This window comes from Magnolia sinica, chromosome 17 (genome assembly GCF_029962835.1).
Source record: "Magnolia sinica isolate HGM2019 chromosome 17, MsV1, whole genome shotgun sequence".
In the NCBI taxonomy this organism is placed as follows: Eukaryota; Viridiplantae; Streptophyta; class Magnoliopsida; order Magnoliales; family Magnoliaceae; genus Magnolia; species Magnolia sinica.
In genome coordinates this window covers 9,924,952-9,949,578 of record NC_080589.1, presented here as the reverse complement: position 1 = coordinate 9,949,578, position 24,627 = coordinate 9,924,952, and the positions used below count along the sequence as shown (strand labels likewise).

General features: G+C 39.6%; 1 protein-coding gene across 1 annotated transcript; it reads right to left on the bottom strand.

Annotated features, from left to right (window-relative positions):
- Positions 1 to 334: 334 nt before the first annotated feature.
- Positions 335 to 24,409, bottom strand: LOC131231837 (bidirectional sugar transporter SWEET17-like). Its single transcript, XM_058228142.1, has 6 exons — positions 24,376 to 24,409; positions 24,244 to 24,280; positions 23,746 to 23,956; positions 23,501 to 23,662; positions 23,226 to 23,349; positions 335 to 579 (listed from the first exon to the last, which is right to left on the bottom strand). Exons 1-6 carry the CDS (start codon positions 24,407 to 24,409, stop codon positions 335 to 337), a joined length of 813 nt encoding a protein of 270 aa, XP_058084125.1.
- Between the last annotated feature and the right edge of the window lie 218 nt (positions 24,410 to 24,627).

The following is a 24,627-nucleotide window of genomic DNA, read 5'->3' as shown; positions in this document are numbered from 1 at the left end:
ACCGGGAGAAAGTGAAAAAAAGATAATGAAATATATTTGATTTTTGATACATAAGACATTCAGGGGATGTAATCACTTGATGGATGGATAAGCCACCCATGGGATGTAATCACTCTATGGATGGCTCTTAAATATCTAATTATCTGGCTTCCCATGGAATAATTTCTATGACAAGATAATGCCACTAAAAATGCTTTAATCAAACAAACCATTTAACTAAAAAAATTGCACAATGCTACCACAATAATAGCAGTGGCTCTGCCAAAATGTAAGTACTTACCATCTTCCCTCTGGGGCCGGTTGTGTAAGCACTGAATGTTCTTTTGCCATTCTCTCAATAGGAAATAGACGTTGAGGTGGGCTTTCCATTGCAATGGCTCCCCACATCATAGGCCTTTCCCATGTGGATTTTGTGTCCTTCAGCTGACTTGATGAGGGGCTCCTTGCTTTCTGCCATAATGTCTTTTGTTCTGCCTTTTGCAATCTTGGTATTCATGTATATTGTATAGAGAATCAATTGAGCTGTGCCTAGTATGAAACCAATGCCATTCGGCACCTGCCAAAAATACACACCATTATCTTTCATCCATGAAATTAAATTAATTTGGTTAGGGTGAAGTAATTTCTCCGCTCCCTTTTCTTATTTATAATAATAAAACATTTGAAAATTAAACTATAATTCTCAAGAGCACCTAATACACATAATTCTCTCGTGACACTAACAATCTATACATTCTTTGATATACATTTTGAGAAATGCTGATTTTGGATGGTACCCACATGATTAAAAATGCATAGATGAATGATGATAAGTTCACTGCTAACATGCAAACACATTATTAAAATTAGATATAACAACCAACGTTTTAGATGAGGATGGCTAGCATTATGCAATCCGAGTCTTATTTTGGAACATGAATGGTTGACACCGGGATGAACGTGATGAGGACGAGCACTGTCTTTCTCAAGGATAACTATTCCGAATCCACGGAGTTTCTCTTGACTCATAGAGATTCCTTGAATTGGGAAGAAAATAGAAAATAATTTCTAATAATTTCAAAAATAAATTGATTGATAATAAAAATGAGTTTACAATCCTTTCAATATTAATATCAAACCTAATAAGAAGTTTCATAATCAAACTCTAACTTCCTAAAATTGTGACTTACTATAAATAGTATAAACTTACTATTTATAGATGATCATGATTTCTACTAGACTTCACGGTTTTTGGCTAAAAATAGTAAGTGTCCAATTTGGCCTAACCATGTTATTCCGCTAATTTTTTTGAGCCCTTTTCATGTTGGACACGACTCCCAAAACTCAATGGATCAAAAGTTATGATTGAATGGGAACTTATTACAAATAATAAAAATGAAAAGAAAATAGATTTTCGACCATTGATTTGATGGAAACCCCAAGTTTAGTTGGGGCAACCCAACATGGCAGGATTGGTTGGCTAAAGTAGCTTCTCCTATCCAAAATCATACATGAGACGTGGAATAACTCATTCCAATTTGCTAGATATGTTTGTTGTAAGGTTCTGACAGTTGGATCACTTCCACCTCCAATTGGGCCTTCTTTGGTCCATCTTGGCCGTAAAATTGTCTACGACCTACTCTACATCACTGGTCTAGCATCAATTTTGGGTTATGATTTGATACATGCATGCCAGATTTTCAAATGATATTGAAAATGCATGCATGGTTGATGATGTAGAAACATTTCAGAGGAACTAAATATTCAAAACATTTTCAAGCCATATATTGCTTAAGTGAAGAAGCTTTTATATACTTCTCCCAACTCCATCCAAGTCGCACATTACTCAGATACTCAGAAATTGTAAACGTGGCATACATTAACTGGAAAATAAATGAACTACATTTGCAGAACCCACTGTATCTAAATGGTAATCACAAAATCAAATCCTAGCCTCTAACTCACAGACACACTTGTTTATTAAAATGGAACCATTGGATATTTTTCATTTTCAACCATCTAATGAATATCCCACAATCTGATACTTAGATAATGAAATAACTGTAATTTTTGGTTCATGATATATCTAAAGTAGGACCCATATTTTCGATTGTTTAATTTCATTTTCTTGCATAGTACCTCATATATAATTTATAAGTAATTTCTGATTACATGTAATTGTCCATCACACTCTGTCAAAGTATCAAAGATTTCCTTTTGGGAAAAAGGTTAGCGTATGCATGTGATTGCATGGTACTTAAATACCAATGGCTAGGATTGTCTCTACAACTGTGGCTCAACTTGTATATTACAGTAGTTGTGACGTTAATGTGGGGGAAGTTTAGAGATCACATGTTTTAATATTCTTCATCTTCACAAGTGCATTCATATTCAATTTCAGTCTAATCCATATTATTAGCCTAATTAGATGTGGGGTCCACAAGTGAGAAGATGAGCGAGATGAGGGATAAAAGAGATTAAGCTGATAAATATTCTAATTATATTTCTGAAAATGAAGAAAATAAGTTGTTGCGCAGCACGCCAACAACATAGTGAACTGAGATCTAATCTCTGATCTCACTCACAAATGAAAACAGAAAGAAATATAATTTAGAAGAAGAATCAAAGTATTCTAAACAATTCGCAAGACAGAATATACGTGTAAAAACCCCAACAAAGGTAAAAAAGCACGGTGCAAAACTTCCACTATGAAGAAAAACGAAGATTACAAGTAATATACTAACTTTTTCCCTTTAGATGTATAGAGAAAACCATTTACCCACATTTTAGAATACTTTCCATGACCCTAAAATAACCCTAGGGACTCCTATTTATAGTTTCGGCAACTTTCCTTTCACACCTCTGTGAAAATCGCTTCAAATTTATGCAGTTCGCATTAAATCCGCCAGTGAATCTGTGTAACCACGATTGACCTTGGACCCAAAAACTGCAACTCGTTGGATTTTAAATCGAACGAACCCTCGACCGGTCGAGTGGGCTGCTCGACCGGTCGAGTAGCACCCTGGTGTGGCTCCACACCTCAACAATCTCCCACTTGGAGACACATCACCATAAACCTTCATCTTCTACATCCGGAGTGCACCACCTCCCCGTCTTCAAGCTCAAAGACCAATCAAAGCTGAACAAAGTTTCAGCTTTTCCCGTGTGACTGCCTTGGTCAGCATATCCGTAGGATTTTTACTTGTATGAATCTTTTACAGAGCAATCGATCCATCTTATAGTAACGAATGTATGAAGTGACATCTGATGTCAATATGCTTGGTTCTTGAATGAAAGGCTAAATTCTTAGCCAAGTGTATTGCACTCTGACTATCATTATATAGCTTGCAATCTGCTTGCTTCTTTTCCAACTCTTCCATAAAACCTTGCATCCACACCATCTCCTTGCACGCTTCTGTAGCAGCAACATATTCTGCTGACGTTGTACGGATAGATACTATCTTCTCTAACTGAGAGACCTAACTGACTACAACACTACTCAGAGTAAAGACATAACTTGTAGTGCTTCTTCTGCTATCGATATCTTCTGCCAAATATGAATCTACGTAGCTTTATAGCTTGATTTTCGATCCTCCATAACACAGCCCTACATCCTTAGTACATACCAGGTATCTAAGAATCCACTTCACAGCTTCCTAATGTTCTTTCCCGGGGTTGTTCATGAACCTGCTAACAAATCTTATTGCTTGATTAATGTCTAGCCTCGTGCTCACCATAACATACATGAGACTCCCGATAGCTAACATATATGGGACTTTAACTATGTAGTCCCGTTCCTCCTCCGTCTTCATACCTTACTCATTAGAAAGCTTGAAGTGATTGGCTAATGAAGTGTTAACCGGCTCAGCACCTCTCTACTGAATCGATCAAGTACCTTGGCTATGTACTCTGCCCGTGATAAAACTAGTTTCTTGTTTTCCCTTTTACGCTTTATCCTCATGCGTAGGATTTATTTTGCAGCTCCTAAATCCTTCATGGCAAATTCTCTAGACAATTATCTTTTGAGATCTGAGATGTTCTTCATGCTTGATCTGGTCACAAGCATATCATCAACGTACAGAAGAAGGATGATGTATGACGTATCAAACTTCTTCAAATAGTAATAGTCGTCTACATGACATCTTATAAAACCGTTTCCTGATATAAAATTATCAAACTTTTTGTACCACTGCCTTGGGGTCTGCTTCAGGCCATATAGACTCTTCTTCAGTCTACACACCTTGTTCTCTTTTCCTAATGCCATATATCATGTCGGCTGATGTATATATATATATATATTTTCAAGGTCCCTATGAAGAAAAACTGTCTTAACATCTAGCTGCTCTAGATGTAAGTCCTTTGTAGGCACTATACTTAAGACCATGCGAATCGTAGATATTTTCACTACTAGTGAAAATATTTCGGTGAAGTCGATACCTGCCTTTTGTTGGAACCCTTTCACAGCCAATTTAGCCTTATACTGTTTCGAACTATTATGCTCTTCTTTCAGTCTGTAAACCCACTTTTTATGAAGAGCTTTATTACCCTTAGGTAGAGTGACTAACTCTCATATATAATTTGACTCAAGAGAGTTCATCTTATCATCCATGGCCTGCTCCCACTTAACCCGTGTATCTGACTGTAATGCCTCTTTAAAACACTCTGGTTCACCATTATCTGTCAGCAGTAGATAATGTAAGGAGGGTGAGTATCAGACCGTGGGTCTCCTCTCCCAAGTAGATCTCATCACAACTAGTGTCTGCGGCTCTACCTCATAATGCTCCTGTGCATGTTCATCTTGTGGCGCTGTAACACCCGTGTTCGGTAACTCTTCCAACTCTACGAATTCTTTCTCATTGACCTTATTTTGCTACACACTGTCCTTATGCTTCACTTTTTCATTGAAGACCATGTCTTTGCTTCTGATGATTTTTCTATTTTCTGTATTCCAAAAATGGTAGCCAAAATCATGCTACCCAAAGCCTATAAACGTGCACCTCTTGGACTTCGCATCCAACTTGTTTCTATGCTTTACATCAATGTGAACATATGAAGTACAATCGAACACTTTGAGATGTGCAAGGTTCACTTCTTTTACAGTCCACATTTCTTCTGGTAGCCCACCATCCAAGGGTGCTGAGAGACTTTTATTAATGAGATATGCGTCAGTATTCACAACATCTGCCCAAAACGTCTTAGGCGACCCTACATGTAACCTCATGCTCTTGGCGTGCTTAAGAATAGTCCTGTTAATGCGCTTAGCCACACCGTTCTGCTGCGGTATCCCTGGAATCATTTTTTGATGTTTGATTCTATTTGCTACACAATACTCCTCAAACCTTTTATCACATTACTCTCTCGCATTATCTTATCTGAGACATTTTACTGTTTTACCAGTCTCGTTTTCTACCATTACTTTCCACTTCTTAAATGCATCAAATACATCAGATTTATCCTTTAAGAAATAAACCCACAATTTTCTACTAGCATTATCAATAAAAGAAACAAAATAATGTGAGCAACCAAGAGATGATACCTGTGCCGGTTCCCACACATCAGTGTGTACAAGCTCTAATAGATGTGTCTTTGGAGCACGTCCTATTTTCTTGAAGCTCACTCTCTTTTGCTTGCCATACACGCAGTCCTCGTAGAATTCCAAGTCGATAGACTTTAGCCCTGATAGCTTCCTTTTTGATAATAACACTTTCATTCCTTTCTCACTCATATGTCCCAACCTTTGATGTCATAACTGCCCATTCACTTTAGTTGATACGACTGCGAGTAAACTATACCATCCTGAAGTTATGTACAAAGTACCTTTCTTCTTGCCTCGAGATATTAGTAAGACACTTTATGTGATCTTTCAGGAATCACTTGTGAATGTCGTCACATATCCGGTATTGGCCAACTGCCCCACTGAGAACAAGTTCCGTTTTAAAATCGGTACATATCTGGCATCCTTCAAATTTAATGCCGTCAACCCGAGTTGACTCAACCTGAGACTGGTACCTTAGCGACCGCGTCGTCGCTGCGGTCCCGATGCCGCGACTCGGCGCTAATCCGAAACTCTGGCCAGGAGATGTGGGCCAGCGTTCGGTGCGAGGAAAACATCGCGCGTGTGAATTTTAAGAGAATCTCTACGACTTGTCACATCAATCAATCAATCAATCAATCCCATCATGTCAAGTACACATCACCTTTCACTATTTCCCAAGTAAGTCCCAAAAGTCAAAAGTTCTTACACGAGCCCATACTTTTCTTACAACTTTTGCCACAAAAGTCAAAAAGGGCTCTTACACCCATCACTTACCACATCAACACATCCATCACCCATCCCTCTCCCTTTTTAAGTCTCTCTTTCTCATTCATTTTCAAATCCAATCCAAGCAAGAGAGCCTCACGTCCAAGCCCTCCCATGGTGAGAAAAATGCATATGTGAGGCCCACCTTTCCATCCCTAGATCTCCCATCCTAGCCATCCATTTCTCATCTTCTTCCATCAAAGAGAAGCACAAGGAGCTAAGGAAGCCAAGGGAGCAAGAAGATCAAGTGGTGGGTGCTTTGATAGGGTAGTTTTTAATGTTTTTAAGATGGGCCAAGAGAGGCCAACCGATCAATGGTTTGGATCTCACTGTGGACCCTAAGATGTGGCCGATGACCCACTTTGATCATCATGATCATTCTATGATAGGGCCATTCTCCATGGACCCCATCATGATGTTTATTTTCCTTACATATTTAGGGTCATCTAGACCATCTAATTTAGTGGAGAAGGGATCTCCATCGTTGGATTTTGATTTAATGGGTCTATGTGTAATGGGATCCACTTGATGTATGATTTAGTGCAAGGGAGGGCCCATAGTGCCGGGGTCCCTCCATCACGCGTGTCCCACTCTCTATCTCTCTCTCTCCCTTTCTATTTTCATTTTTTTATGTGTGATCATAACATGGTTGTATGGCCCACTTGAATGGACCCCACCATTAAGCATGTATTTGATCCCAAGCCATTTGTAGGTGGGGGCCCCTTTTTATATATGTTGTGACCACCATCCATCATTTGGTGGCCCACCTGAACAGGGCCCACCTTAAAGTGCTATGCAACACTGTCCAGCGTCCAGGGACGCTGGATGTGTAAGGGAAATAAAAATATTAGCTTGATTCACAAGCTTTTTGGGTGGACCACTTGTTCAGGCCCCACCTTGATGAATGTCGTTAATCCAAGCCGTCCAACCTTTTCCTCAGACTATTTTACGCGTTGAGCCGAGAAATAAGGTTGATCCGAGTATCTGGTGGGCCATAGCATTAAAAACGGTGATTTTCACCTTTCAAATTTACTTAAAATTTCTTACGCGCCAGGACATGTCCAATATTGGGCTTGATGGACTTGTCATAGTCTGTAGAGACCAATGGCTGGGGTGGATTTGCACGATGCGGGCCGCACACCCGAAAAACCGTAAGAAAACATGTTTAAAAAAAATAAACTAGGCAGCAGTGTTGCTGCTGCCGTTGTCAGTAGCGCAGGCGCTGCCTGCGCACGTCCGGGCGGACGGGCAGCGGACAGGATCCCACGGCTCTAGCCATGGGTCCCACCTTGATGTTTATCTGTCATCTAACCCGTTCATCGGGTGGGCCACTCTCTGAAGTGGGCCCACTCCAAAAATCAGCCTGATCCAAGACTCAGGTGGCCCACATCATAGGAAACAGTGTGAAGTGAACTCTACCATTGAAACCCTTTTTGGGTCCACAGAAGTTTTGGATCAGGGTGAAATTTATTTTCACCCTTCATCTAGGCCTATGTGACCTTATCAACGGGTTGGATGAAGTGTAAACATTATGGTGGGCCCCACGTGGAGCCCATAGTGATATACATGTTTTATTGCCACCGTCCAGGCGACGGTGGAGCACACTGTGATGTTTGTGTTCTATCCCCACCCAAGGACGGTGGGTGTGTTCATGTGTGTGCGTGTGTGGGTGTGTACGTGTGTGTGTATATATATATATAATATTATATTATATATAATATTGTATGTACTATATATATATATATTATATTATATTATATATAATTTACTGGTGATGGGAGGCCCATCTCAGTTTACTTGTGGCCCATGGTTGATGCCCACTTTGATATATATGTAAGGCCCATGGGTCGAGGCCCATTTGATGTACATATGGGGCCCAATTGGTGTGGCCTATTTGATACACATAAGGCCCATGTGATTAGGCCCATGTGATGTATTTTAAGGCCCATAAGATTAGGCCCATTTGATGCATTCCAAGGCCCACGGGTTATGGCCCATTGCAATGCACATAAGGCCCATTGGTGCGGCCCATTGATGTGGCCCATTTGATGAATATGAGGCCCATATGATACGGCTCATTTGATGTATTGAAGGCCCGATGGTATATACCTAAGGTCCATTGCAATGTGCAATCCCAACATGATTTATGTAATAATGTTTACGTCGGGCTATGCCTTGGGAGCAATAGTGGTTTGACGTCCACATTGCAAGTATAGTGTTGGTTAAATGTCCGCATTATGACTTCCCCTAAGGCCCATTGTTAGGCTCGTTCGTGTTATGTATAGACCGTCTAGGCCCATCTTCATTATGAACATCATCCATCCTATATAACATGTTTAGTTCCATGATTCATGATCATATGCATCATACGTATGCTTGATATGAAAATGACTGATCATCGCATATGCCTTCGGGCAGATTGTTTAGGAGCTTCCGGATAGGGGGTGTTGCCCTACATGAGCGCACGATACGCGCAGGTTGCTGTATGTTTGATTCATGCATTCGCATTGTGTGATATAGTACTGTACGCCCTAGCGACCGGGGTCGTAGCCTCCACGGGCGTATCGTGGTTGGCAGGATTGGATACCAGAAATCTTGTTCTACATTGGGTGCCTATAGATATCCACGGGTGAAAGTCCCTAAACCCTTATGGTACCAAAAGGTTACTTCAACGTCTAGGCCGAGTGGGTGCATGAGCGCTGTGCGAATACCAGGAGGTCCCACTTTCCACTGTCATGGTCGGTTGGAAGGGAGTGCGGCCTTACCCCGAGAGTAGGGGCAATGCTAGGTTGAGTCGACCAGCTCAGGAATGGGTCCGCTATTGATGGGGGCCCGATATTGGCGGCGGATAGTGAGGTCTTTTCCACTCAATCCTTATTGCGCGCGATTGGGGCGGCAATCGGCTTGGAGTGTACTAGACCCGATGATATTCCAGAGATGTGTATCGATATGTGAACTTAGATGAGGATTTGTATGCTTGAGTTGCATTTCGCATTGCATGGCCTTGGTATGGCCGACATCATTCTTTGCACCGCATGGCCTTGTACGGCTAATGGTATTCTTGGCATTCATCGGCATGTTCCGCATTACTCTGATCTGCTGAGCACGCTCATATTGCATATACACTTACACTACCCTCTAAGCTTTCTATAAGTTTATGCACGCCGTTACGTGCGGTGACGTTGGATCGGCGAGCGAGACTTATCGATCATTTTGGAGTTTTGTTCATCATCATTGTATTTCCCTTTATGCTCATTGTACTTGTAAAGTTCTTTATCAATAGTGGAAATGTGATGGAGTTTTTAGTTGTTGTTGTGGGTTATGCCTTTGGTTATGCTTATTACGAATCAACTGATGTTAAAAAAATCCTCCTCATAGCATCCCAGAATCGGAACAGCGAATGAGCGCTGGGAGCCGATAATGTCGTCACATATCCGGTATTGGCCAACTGCCCCACTGAGAGCAAGTTCCGTTTTAAAATCGGTACATATCTGGCATCCTTCAAATTTAAGATCGTTCCATCTTTTCGACTTATATGAACGTCTCCCTTTCCAACAATATTGCACGGCTCATCATCACCTAGGTAGACTCTCCCGAAGTCATCTGACATATAATCACGCAGAACTTCCTTACATGAAACGGTATGAAACGAAGCACCCGAGTCTATGACTCAAGACTCATTCATCGCATCAAGAGATAAGATCAACGCCTCTGTGTCGCTCTCCTCAGATAGATTTATCGAATCCTTCCCACCCTGAGAGATTTCTTCTTGTTTATTAAGTGTCCTGCAATCACGTTTCATATGCCCATTCTTCCCGCAATGTCAACACCCATCTTTGTCTTTCGGTCCCTTGGACTTCTTCCTTGACTTAGAACGTTCATGTTTATTGTCTCTTCTGTTCAGCGATCTTCCTCTTTCTTCAACATTTAGAGCATTCCTTGAATCCTCTGAAACTCTTGATGTCTTTCTTCTAGATTCTTCGCTAAGAATTAGATTGACCACATCATCAAATTTCAGTTTTGTCGACTCTGAAGAATTGTTCACGACAATTACCAAACCATCCCAATTGTCTGGCAAACTGGATAAGATCAATAATGCCCTAACCTCGTCCTCAAAAATAATGCCAACGGATTCCAATTGCCTCGTGACTGTATTTAACTCGTTTAGATGTTTAACCGCGCTCCCACCATTTGACATCTTTATGTTGAATAGCCGTTTCATAAGATGAATCTTGTTAGACGCTGAAGGTTTCTTATACATTTTAGATAGGGCTTCTATTAATTCTTTTGTATTTTTTACCTTAGATATATCGAAGGCGACGTTCTTAGACAAAGAGAGTCGGATCGTTCCTAAAGCCTTCCGATCCAATAAAAATCATTCATCATCTGTTATCTTTTCTGGTTTTTCCTCTTTTCCTCCTATAGGAATATAGAGGTCATTCTGATACAGATAATTCCCTATCTGCATATTCCAGAAGGCAAAGTTTGAACCATCAAACTTTTCGATTCTAATCTTCCCTTCTTCCGTCATCGCTCCCACTTGAACTAAATCAATAGCTCTGATACCAGTTGTTGCGCAGCACATCAACAACCCAGTAAACCGAGATCCAATCTCCGGTCTCACCCATAAACGGTAAACAAAAAGAAATATAATCTAGAAAAAGAATTAAAGCATTTCAAACAATTCACAAGACAGAATATATATGGAAAAACCCTAATAAGGGTAAAAAAATACGGTGCAAAACTTCCACTATAAAGAAAAATGAAGATTACAAGCAATATACTAACCTTTTTCCTTTAGATGTATAGAGAAAACCTTTTGCCCACACTTTAGAATACTTCCCATGACCCTAGAATAGCCCTAGGGACCCCTATTTATAGTTTAGGTAACTTTCCTTTCGCATCTTTGCAAAAATCGCCTCAAATTTACGCAGTCCGCATCAAATCTATAAATGAATCTGTGTAATTTCGACTAGTCGAGTAAGCTCCTCGACTAATCGAGCATGGGCTTCGACTGGTCGAGCACCTCAAACCCAAAAACTGCAGCTCACCGAACTTTGAGTCGAGTGAACCCTCGACTGGTCGAGTGGGCTCGACTAGTCGATTGGGCTGCTCAACCTGTCAAGCAGCGCCCTAGTGTGACTCTACACCCCAACAAATAAGTCTTTATGCAAGTATAATACCCTAAGCTTATAATACTAATGAGCATTCCAAAAACCTCTTATAAGAATAATGCATTAAGGTATAGTGCGTTATATTTTTTTACAATTTATAATTATGTACATGATGAGCTATCTAAATGGGCCCTTAATATGGCAAATCCATATCCACTATAGCTGTGATGCAAGGATCTGCACCATACACATGTCATGTCCCTCAAATCTGGACAACCCAAAATTGTGGGATCCAGTACTATTGATGGATTAGAGCCCGGTCCTCAAACTGAAAGTATGAACGCAATTGATCTATTGGAGGACATCTAAAATAGGGGAAAATGGAATTAACTGGTTTAAATTCGACAAAGAATGTCCCTTGATCAGAGGACCCATTACTAACTAATCTCATTCTACTTCGTGATCAAGTTAAGCTGTCCCACAATTTGGGCTGTTTATGCTGCATGTGCATTAGAGTCCCATGTCTCTCATTTTAAGGCATGAGCCCCAAAATGAAATGAGGCAGATCCAAAGCACAAGTGGACCACACCACTGGAAACAAATATCAGCTTCATGATTATCCTACTGTCTCCTGTGGTGTGGTCCACTTGATTTTGAATCTCCTTTTTTAGGCACATTCCTTAAAATGAGTTGGCAAAATGAGTGGACAGCATGGAGACGTATATCATGGTGGCCCCATGTAGTCATGGAATATCCTAAGTGGTAGGTGCTGCAGGCAATCTGCGACAAATCCTACTCATTCAATTCATTTTTAGTGTACCAAACTGGTACGGAGGTGTACTCTCGGAGAACTGAGAACGGAAGCGGATTGGCGTGTACCACACACCAGCTACATAGCTGCTGTAGGTACGTACGTGTCGTGCGAAGCCGAGTACCGGCGCTCCTCGAGCTCCTGAGTTGTACGAACGGTTCAATGGAGTTCAAAGTTACGTGGTCCTGCAGCGATGTATTTATTATATCTACACTGTTCATAATTTTTAGAGATTATTTTAAGGTATTATCCAAAAAATGAATCATATCCAAAGATCATCTGGATCACACCATAAAGAGCAACGGAGATAATGATTTTCACCGTTAAAAATTCATAGGGCCCACCATAACGTTAAATTTCCATCCAATCTGCTCGTAATGTCACAAAGACCTAAATGAAGAGGAATACAAAATTTCATATTGATCCAAAACTCTGTAACCCTAAAAAAGGGTTTTAAAGGTAGATGTCCAATCCCCCGCCACTTTTTGTAGTGTAGTCCAATCAATAGCTAGATATGTTTTAGTTTTCGTCTAAAACCATAACACAAGCTCACAAAATAAATAGACAGTTTGGATATAACATATACTTTATGATCAAATCTACAAAATTGGCTGACATAGCTATTGTGAGTAGAGCTGTACACAAGCAGAGTAAGTTCGATTACTCGCTCGACTCCACTCGGAATTATTCGATTCGACTCGATTCGGCATGAGTTTGAACCGATTACGAGCATGAGTTTGATACTCGTTTTGATTACAAGTAGAGTACGAGGTGGGTAATACTCGATTCGGTACTCGACTCGATAATCGACTTGTGTGCTCGACTCGTACTATGTGGTGTTGATTTATTATTATTAATTTTTTGTATAAATTGTTAATATATTTCAGAAATTGATATCATATATTGCTAATATATATCAAAAAATGTTAATATATGTTAATATAGCTAATATATGTTAATATAAAAATTGTTAATATGTTAATATAACTAGTATATGTTAAAATTGTTAACATATGTTAATACAACTAATATATGTTAAATTTATTGCTCAAAAACCCTGCTCGAATTGGGCTCAAATTCGGACTTGGACTTGGACTCGACTTGAAAACTCAGACTCGACTCGGCCTGATTTCTGCTCGTACTCGGCTCGTACTCGGACGAGTAGAGCACGAGCAGGGAATTCATACTCGATGCCCGAACAGAGCCAAATACGAGTAGGACTGGGGCAGTGCAAGCCGAGCATGAGCTGGGTAATACTCAGCTCAGCTCGACTCAACTCGTATACAGCTCTAAGCGTAAGGTGCACCAGCCAATCGGCTTCCGAATCCCCATATAACACTTTTTACTACATTATTACTGCACTCACCTCGAAAGCTGATTGGCTACACCAGCTAGCTATATAGCTGCTATAGGTACTGTCATGCGAGGACAAGCACTGACGCTCCAAGAGCTCTGAGTTGTACAAACCGTTCAAAGTAGATCAAAGTTACATAACCTCACAGTGACATATTTATTGTAAGTATACAGTTCAACTATATTTAGAGATCATTTCAAAGCGTTATCCAGAAAATAATCATACGCAAATATCATCTAGACCACACCACACATAACAGCGGAGGTAATAATTTTCACTGTTAAAAAATTTGTAGGGCCCACCATAATATTTACTTTCCATCCAATCTGTTCATAAGGTCACAAAGTCATGAATGAAGAGGAAAAACAAATTGCATATTGATCCAAAACTTCCCTGTCCCCAAAAAAAGTTTCAATGGTAAGCGTTCAATCCCTACTGCTTTTATCAGTGTGGTCCACTTGACGAGCTTCCTCGCAGAGACGAAAACCTCTCCAACATTCTTCTCTTTCCGGCGAGATTTATTGATTTGGGGATTGGGACGGGATGATTTGGGGATTCATCGAATTTTCAGGTGCGGGTAGGGTAGAGTCGCAGAGAAGACAAGTAGGTAGGGTAGAGAAGACAAGTAGGTAGGGTAGAGAAGACAGTCGTCAGTCGGGTAGGGTTGTAGAGATCTTCGGGTGCAGGTAGGGTAGAGAAGATGATTTGGGGATTTTTAGGGTTTGGGCGGCGAGAGGGGAGATGCGGTTGGGGTAGGGTAAAAAAACAGTCGGATAAAAAAAGTTAAAATTTTATATATATACTAATATATACGGGTCGGGTCAGGTCTATTCGAGTCGGATCCTTTCGGATCGGATTCCGGGTTGGGTCGGGTCGGAACATGGTTTATCCGGAATCGAGCCGAAAATATTTCGGATCTGGTTTCTGCTACCCGATCTTGACCATCGGTTCTGTTCGAATCGGGTCGGATCGGATCTGATCGGGTCGGATCCATCGGTTCGGGTATGAAATGCCCAGCTCTAAGCTCCAGGATCCCACATCTCCCGTCCAGAGGCAGATTGCGCACTGAGTGACTCAGCATATTGAGTAAAGTCTGTGGGGTCCATTCATGGAATATCCTAAGTGGTAGGTGCTGCAGGCAATCTGCGACAAATCCTACTCATTCAATTCATTTTTAGTGTACCAAACTGGTACGGAGGTGTACTCTCGGAGAACTGAGAACGGAAGCGGATTGGCGTGTACCACACACCAGCTACATAGCTGCTGTAGGTACGTACGTGTCGTGCGAAGCCGAGTACCGGCGCTCCTCGAGCTCCTGAGTTGTACGAACGGTTCAATGGAGTTCAAAGTTACGTGGTCCTGCAGCAATGTATTTATTATATCTACACTGTTCATAATTTTTAGAGATTATTTTAAGGTATTATCCAAAAAATGAATCATATCCAAAGATCATCTGGATCACACCATCCGTTAAAAATTCATAGGGCCCACCATAACGTTAAATTTCCATCCAATCTGCTCGTAATGTCACAAAGACCTAAATGAAGAGGAATACAAAATTTCATATTGATCCAAAACTCTGTAACCCTAAAAAAGGGTTTTAAAGGTAGATGTCCAATCCCCCGCCACTTTTTGTAGTGTAGTCCAATCAATAGCTAGATATGTTTTAGTTTTCGTCTAAAACCATAACACAAGCTCACAAAATGAATAGACAGTTTGGATATAACATATACTTTATGATCAAATCTACAAAATTGGCTGACATAGCTATTGTGAGTAGAGCTGTACACAAGCAGAGTAAGTTCGATTACTCGCTCGACTCCACTCGGAATTATTCGATTCGACTCGATTCGGCATGAGTTTGAACCGATTACGAGCATGAGTTTGATACTCGTTTTGATTACAAGTAGAGTATAAGTTGGGCAATACTCGACTTGTGTTCTCGACTCGTACTGTATGATGTTGATTTATTATTATTAGTTTTTTGTTTAAATTGTTAATATATTTTAGAAATTGATATCATATATTGCTAATATATATCAAAAATTGTTAATATATGTTAATATAGCTAATATATGTTAATATAAAAATTGTTAATATGTTAATATAGCTAGTATATGTTAAAATTGTTAACATATGTTAATACAACTAATATATGTTAAATTTATTGCTCAAAAACCCTGCTCGAATTGGGCTCAAATTCGGACTTGGACTCGACTTGAAAACTCAGACTCGACTCGGCCTGATTTCTGCTCGTACTCGGCTCGTACTCGGACGAGTAGAGCACGAGCAGGGAATTCATACTCGATGCCCGAACAGAGCCAAATACGAGTAGGACTGGGGCAGTGCAAGCCGAGCATGAGCTGGGTAATACTCAGCTCAGCTCGACTCAACTCGTATACAGCTCTAAGCGTAAGGTGCACCAGCCAATCGGCTTCCGAATCCCCATATAACACTTTTTACTACATTATTACTGCACTCACCTCGAAAGCTGATTGGCTACACCAGCTAGCTATATAGCTGCTATAGGTACTGTCATGCGAGGACAAGCACTGACGCTCCAAGAGCTCTGAGTTGTACAAACCGTTCAAAGTAGATCAAAGTTACATAACCTCACAGTGACATATTTATTGTAAGTATACAGTTCAACTATATTTAGAGATCATTTCAAAGCGTTATCCAGAAAATAAACATACGCAAATATCATCTAGACCACACCACACATAACAGCGGAGGTAATAATTTTCACTGTTAAAAAATTTGTAGGGCCCACCATAATATTTACTTTCCATCCAATCTGTTCATAAGGTCACAAAGTCATGAATGAAGAGGAAAAACAAATTGCATATTGATCCAAAACTTCCCTGTCCCCAAAAAAAGTTTCAATGGTAAGCGTTCAATCCCTACTGCTTTTATCAGTGTGGTCCACTTGATAGTTATATCTGTCTTAGTTTTTGTCTCAAGCATTAAGACGAGCTCACAAAATGGGTAGACGTTTTGGATATAACACATACCTCATTATATGATCCATAGAACTTGCTGACGGGAATACAGCGGCGTGAGGTACACCGGCCAATCCGCTTCTACTCACCTCACTGTTAATACAGATGAGTTCCGACCCTCTGCTTACCACGGACCGGATTGCAGGACGCGGATTTCCCGCGAAAGGCTTTCGCGGGAAGTTCCTGCTTGTAAACGCAGGTGGGGCACGCTGTGATGTTTGTCAGGAATCCCAAAAATGAGGTTATCCAAATCTCAAGTGGACTGCATATTGTTGATTGAACGGCCACCATTAAAAACTTCCTGCGGACTACCAAATTTTAAATCAAGCTGATATATGTTTTTTCCCTTCATCCAAGAAGTCTGTATGACCCAATCAACGTGTTAGATGTCAAATAACCATTACAGTGGGCCCTAGGAGGTTTTCAATGGTGGATATTCAATCACAACTGTTTTCCCATGGTTTGGTCCACCTGAGATTTAGATCTACCTCATTTTTAGCTTCAAGCCCTAAAATTATCTTTCAAGGGCGTGGATAAACAAATACATTATGGTGGGGTCCACATAGTTATCGACCACTAGCCACCTAGCCGGTGGAACGTTACTAGTCAAACCGCGTCCTGTGATTGGGCCACGTCATCACTGATTGCATTTAATTCATCAGTACTCATAAATATAAGACGTGGACCAATCACACTACCACAAATAGAAAATCCCTTCTGTGGAAGGAGTGGAAAGCATAGGATCTCGAGCACACTTTTGTAAGTGCACTCAATCCGTTGTTTACCAATGCAACATTGCAAGTGGTTATGCAGGATATGGTTTGGATTTTTTAGGACGATAACTTAATGGGCTGGGTGTGGATACTCTAAGCATACCAAATATCATCCTAAACCTGATTTTACCCGCTATTTATATTAGAAAAGTTGGCATGCGGGCCCGCCAACGAGGTTGTTCCACCATAGAAACAGGATACTCCAAAAATCAAGTTGAATGATCAAGGGAATTTGTGGATTCAGATACAAATAGTTTTTTTTAAGGGCAATCCAATGTCATCAACAATCTTAATTAAAGAGTAATAATCTGACACGCATGGATGAATGTGATAAGGTCAATCACTCGCTTCCTTAAAGATAATTATTCCGGATCCACAGAGCTTCCTTGAACTCCTTACGTAGACCCTTGAATCCATGAGGAAAAGCAAGAAAAATAGAAAATAAATTCTATAAAATGCATAATTTGATTAATGAATGAAATAAACAAGTGCACGGCCCTTAAAACAGAAATACTAAGCAATGATAGAAATTTTATAATCAAACTACAAATAAAACTCTTAGAATTCGCAACTTACTATAAATAGTAAATTTTCTATTTATAGTAAGTATCTTAACTGGCTTAACAACGTTATTCTCTTAATTTTTCTAAATGCATTTCATGTTGGATGCAGCTCCTAAAGCCCAACGGATGAAGAGTTATAATGAAACTAAAACTTATTAAAAATAGTAAAAACGGAAATAAATATAGAATTCAATCTTCGTTACGATGGAATCTCACAAATTCAACGTGGGCAACCCGGCTAAAGTAGCTCATCCTACCCCAAAATCATAAATGGTACGTCAAGTAATTCATTCCAGTTTGCGAGATATGCCTATTTTAAGGTTCCATCGGTTTTGATGACTTCCATCGTTATCTGGGCCTTTTCTGATCCATCTTAACCATGAAACTGTCTATGACCCACTCTACATCATAATCTTGGGTAGTTCAAACTCTCTAATGAGCACACCTTGAAAAGTAAATTATCAGGCGAGTTAATGGGCATGTTAGGATTAAGCTAGTTGATTTGATTCGATTTGATTTTATTTTTCTAAATCAACTATTTTCGTACATTTGCCGGCCAAAGATGAGTTTCCCAACCTTATGGGAAATGTTGTCTAAGTTAGAACCCACACACTACATGATTTGAATGTCTCTACAACTGTCCAAGTTAATATGCATCCATGGCCACATGTTGAAGTATGTGTGGGCTGGGCAGATCCTCACAGCTTAATTAAGTTTGATTATATTTTCAACTGCAATTAGAAATTACCTAATTACAGTTTGATTCTAAAAATTACATATAATTCGTTTCTTATGCTATAAAATTTAATCTTTTAAGCTAATGAATATATATATATATATTTCAAATCATAAATGGATACCTGATGCTTTATATTAGAAAGAAAACGCTCAACTGATCAAAAGCTTAAACTTGAACTCAGCTCGGAATCTTGAGCTTGAATTGTGCTCAAACTTGACTCGCATTGACCCGAGTTGCTGACCAAGCTGAGCAGAGCTGACCAGTCAAACTTGAGGACCAAGCTAAACCGAACTTGAACTGTGATGGGCTGCTTGTCGAACCAACCCGAGCTGTGCCAATTTCAACTTGGTTAAACTCATGTACAGTTCTACCAATGGACCACATAACAAAGGTTAAAGAGATGACTAATATTTAAAAGAAAAGAATTAGGTAGCCAAACAGTTTAAATATTTAAATATGAGAAAGTTTTTAAATTATATGCCACGCTCAAGGTGAGCCCATTATATAAATGGTTTTGATAGCCGTAACATGACCCACAAGATGTGATCTCACAAAACTCAACACCAATCCCAAAGTCAAATAAATGAGGTTGCTAGAATACATCCAAATGTATTGTACTATGATATACAAGGCCTATTTAGATTTGTGCTAAGTTGTTTTGCAAAGGGTAAGTCATGGTATGCTTAAGCCCAATGGTTTTGAGATATGCGCTGCTGTTGACTAGTTATATCTTTTTATTTGTACAATACATGCTGATACTGCGTGTAAGTTTTTATAAGTGGTCTTACAATTAGAGTTTGAGGCCATATTTCAATGATCTATACCATTCATATGATGGCTTTGGCCTTGTTTGGCAAGTTCTATTGTCTACTTTGATGTCAAAACTATTGTTTGGAATATTAAAAACCCTCACTTTGACATCAAAACTTTTATATGAGAATATTGTAATTCTTTTGATTATTGACTTTTATCCTTTAAAGATGAACAATCTACTTAACATTCACATGATCAATGGGCCGGATATTTTCGTTTTGATTTCTCTCATTAACCGTGAGACCCATTATAAATAGGCCATGATATATAAGAATGACTCTGGTCCAGCCAAAATCCAACTACCATGAAAGAAATTCTGCGATTGTATACAACTAAAACATCATGATGTAGGACATGACATAGATACATTTCTAAGATGGTTCTTCCAAAAGAAGACGAATCATAAATTAGCCACAACTTTCCAAGTGCTGTTACGCACAAAAATAAAATTTTAGAAAAAAATAATATTTTTAATAGTTCAAAATTTTATGGTCTTGTTATTTTTATTTTTATTTTTATTTTTAGAAATAAGTTGTAATCCTAGACTCTTCTAGCAAAAGTGTATTATTTTTATTTTTAGAAATTAGGCTTTAGAAAAGTTTTATGAGAATTAGGACTTTATTAGAGTTATAATTTTACTATTTTTAATAATTTCTAATTTTGATTTTTTTTTCTTTATTAATGATGTAATTGAGACACATACATTAAATAATTATTGATTAATAAAAATTTCATTTTTTTGCTTGTGAATTTCTTTTGAAAAAATACTTTTATTGGTGTAATCTGCCTGATAAATGGTCCCGATCTATACACGTATGCCATCTTAGAAAAAATACATGGAGAAGGCCGGCATCAATGGTGATGATAATAGTGAAATTATAATCAAGCATTCAATTTCAATGTGCTTGTCACACGTGTATCAAATTAGAATTATTCAATATCTTAATGTGGATGGGGCATGCACCAAAATAATAATAACTATAGTACTTCCCAAATGATCCTAATCATTGATTAGATGTTCTTTTGACCATTGAACATCAATCTTATACGTTGGAGTTCTTTTTAGGTCCACCTTCCACGAGTATTTGCCAGGAATCTAGAGGGTGAGGATTTGCCAAACATGTATGCGAGTCGGCCCATCAGCATCCATTGAATTAGATGACGTGGACCGTCCTACTTTTAATGCCAGGTGATCTCCATGTGAGGCCCACAGATAGCACGGCTGGGATGTCTTTTCATACAGTGGGCTGTAAGTTATCAGTTCTCAGTTCTTATATCATGGATGAATGGCAGGTGATCAGTTCTCAGTTCTTATATCATGGATGGATGGGATATGATCGCATAAGCACACGTGCCATAAAAACTTCCAGTTGTAATGTGGAACCACCGTACGTGTTGTATACATGTCATCCAACCAAATCATCACACGTGTCCAACGTGGACAAAGGGACACTAAAAATCAAGCCATCTAAAACATAGATGGGACACAACAAGGAAATATAAAGATTGTAGGCATTACTGTGCATTGCTCCCTGTGGTATGGACCCACATGATTCTTGGGATATATATATATATATATATATATATATATATATATATATATATATATATATATATATATAGGGAAAAAGGTTCTATGCCGTCGAGCTCATGGGAACTTCCCATGAGGTCGAGTTGTGTGGGCCCACCATGATGCGTGTCGACCATCTACCCCGTCAGTCAGATGCACCATTCCATGGTGGGCATGGTGCTTAAAAATGAGGTAAATCCGTGACTTGTGTGGGCCACACCACATACAAAAGTTGAGCGGGCTTACCCTCCATTAAAACATTCATAATCATTTGTTGGGCCCACCGAGATGTGTTTCACAAATCCAGCCCATCCATTATGTGTGTCCCACTTGGATGAGGGGTCAGAGCAAGTTTCAGATGCATTCAAATTTCAGGTGGGCCCCATCAAGTGCTTTTATATGTTTTAGGCATGTGTTCACATGATTTTAGATGGTATGGCCCGCCTGAGTTCTGTATACAGCTGATTTTGGGATATCTCATAATTTAAAGTAGACCCATCAAATGCACGGTGTTAATGGTTGACACGCATCACGGTGGGGCCTACACAGCTCAACCTCATGGGAAGTTCCCATGAGCTCGACCACACAAAACCTTGTGTGTGTGTGTGTGTGTGTGTCTACATACATACATACATGTATGTATGCATATACTCTCCCAAATCCCGATTACATCTACGCACACATACACACAAGGTTCTATGCTGTCAACCTCATATGAACTGCCTATGATGTCGAGCTGTGTGGGCCCCACCATGATGTGTGTCGAACATCAACACTATGCATTTGATGGGTCTCCTTTAAATTATGGGATATCCCAAAAATCAGCCGTATACGGAACTTAGGTGGGCCATACCATCTAAAATCATGTGAAGACATGCCTAAAACATATAAAAGCACTTGGTGGGGCCCACCTGAAATTTGGATGCATTTGAAACTTGGTCTGACCCCTCATCCAAGTGGGACACACATAATGGATGGGCTGGATTTGTGAACCACATCTCGGTGGGCCCAACAAATGATTATGAATGTTTTAATGGGAGGGTAACCCCTCTCAACTTTTGTATGTGGTGTGGCCCACATAAGTCATGGATTGACTTGATTTTTAAGCCTGAGGCCCACCATGGAATGGTGCATCTGACTGATGGGGTAGATGTTCGACACACATTAAAGTGGGGCCCACACAGCCCAACTTCATGGGAGCTTATAGTGAGGTCGAGTGCATAGTACTTTTTCCATATATATATATATATATATATATATATATATATATATATATATATATATATATACACACGGAAAAGGTACTATGCACACGACCTCAGGAGTCCGCTCCCGTGAGGTTGAGCTGTATGGGTCCCACTGTGATGTGTGTTGAACATCAACACTGTGCATTTGATGGGTCCCCTTTAGTTGATGAGATATCCCAAAAAACAACTATACACGGAACCCATGTTGGCCATACCATCTAAAACCATGTGGAGACATGCCTAAAACATATAAAAGTACTTGGTGGGGCCCACCTGAGTTTTGGATGCAGCTGAAACTGGCTTTCACCCCTCATCCAAGTGGGAAACACAATGGATGGTCTGGATTTGTGAACCACATCCCGGTGGGCCCAATAAATGATAATGAATGTTTTAATGGAGGGTAACCCCTCTCAACTTTTGTATGTGGTGTGGCCTACACAAGTCACGGATTGACTTGATTTTTAATCCCTAGGCCCACTATGGAATGGTGCATCTGACTGATGGGGTAGATGTTCAACATACATCATAGTGGGGCCCACACAGCTCGACCTCATGGGGAGTTCCCATGAGCTCGACCGTATAGAACCTTTCCCATATATATATATATATATATATATATATATATATATATATATATATATATATATATATATATATATATAGACACACACACACCCATCAAGTGTGGACCCTACGTTGTCAGAAATGCTTGATAATTATCATATTTTTGAACGTATGTGATATGGAATCTGGGTCTTAAACCCCAAGATGGATGTAACTTTTAAGAGACCACAAAAAAAAAAAAAAAAGAGAGATATGGAATCTGGGTCTTAGATCATATGGCTGATACTTTTCCCGTTTTAAAAAAAGCTGGAAATTCTGATGTATGAAATTTGAGTGAAACTGATCAAAGACCCGTTTATTTGGAAAACCGAAAGGATTAAGAGAATGTAAGGAACTTAATCCAATGAAGAAGTCTTTTTCAAGATAGGAATAGAACGTCCAAACTGCTCCATTGACGAAGAGAAAGAAGGAGAGGAAGAACGGCATGTATTCCACGCTCTTGCTACTTATGACTGTTCTCTGTACAGCAAAAATTCAATCTATGATATCTTTGGCTCATCCACATCGACAGTGGATCCCATCAGACCAATGGCCTTGACACCATTCATTTCCTAATGCATTTGAACCGCATACTTACTCTTCAAACGAGGAAATAAGCATAGATACTCACCATAGCCACAAGAGGTGAACTATAGAAAAATAGACTCAAGCCTGCACACATGCATCCAATCACAGTCACACGTAGACTCCCGTGCATTGCCAAACGTGTGGTCAAGATCACTCCGCTGAGAAACCCCACATCCAAAATCACCACTAACACCGCTATCCTGATCTGAAAGACATGGGAGAAGAATCTGATCTTAACAACAATCACAATCATAATAATAATAATGATCATGATGAATATATATGTACCCTTATTGGGGGAGGTGCATATATGATAAACAAGCCAACATAGATGAATTCTAGAATAATGCCGACACTGTTTACGGTTGCAATCAATAAGCCGTCTGCCTTCGTTACACCATAGTATGTCCACATCGACGAGTTTAGGAGAGCGCAAACGTAAGGAAGGCCTTCAAAATCTTCCGTTGATCCATTCCTCACCACTCGCCAGAACGTCGATCTAACATCACTCCAAAAAAAAAAATATAGCAATATTACACATAAAGCATGACCTATTGAATGGTCCACAATCCATGATCATGAATCATCTAATGCACATCATTTCATGCTCTATTATGTTAATGGCATGCCCCATGCATCATGTATTACAATGATTCTATGCATGCATGAAACTAATAGATTGTAGGTCATGGCATGGTGCGACCATGCACAGACAGAGAAAATACATGTATACAATTTTATTTAAAAATTACAATAAACCGCTCGAGAGAGAACTTTGTCACGTACAGGGGAGAAGCAAAGACTAGAATAGACGTCACATTGCCTGAAAGAAAAAGCAAAGCTTATATAATAAGCATGTGTAGATGTACAAACATGGAGAGGGTTTTTTGGCAATTTTACGAAGATTGTGATTCTCACCCACGACTCCTACAATGAAACTGAGTGCATGCATGTTTGGAATGTTTTGGAAAGATTGGAAAAAAAGAGAGAAGAGTAGTGGAAAAGGGAAGTGGATATTCTTGCTTTTCTCTCTTTTGGTGGTGTTTGTGTTTTTGATGAACGTGCTTGAATTGGAGCCGTTGGTGTTAGGCTGCAGAGATAAGTGCACCGACGACATGGGTGTCTTTTCTTTTGGAATTTTATAGTGGGCATGCATTTGAATAATACCAG

Bases quoted from the DNA above. Each gene is read 5' to 3' on its own strand.
- LOC131231837 (XM_058228142.1), bottom strand. From the start codon at position 24,409: ATGCATGCACTCAGTTTCATTGTAGGAGTCGTGG. The intron at 23,957-24,243 runs GTACGTGACAAA...GAGTGATGTTAG, and splicing joins CTAGTCTTTGCTTCTCCCCT to ATCGACGTTCTGGCGAGTGG. The intron at 580-23,225 runs GTTCCTTACATT...CATGGATGAAAG, and splicing joins AGACTTCTTCATTGGATTAA to ATAATGGTGTGTATTTTTGG.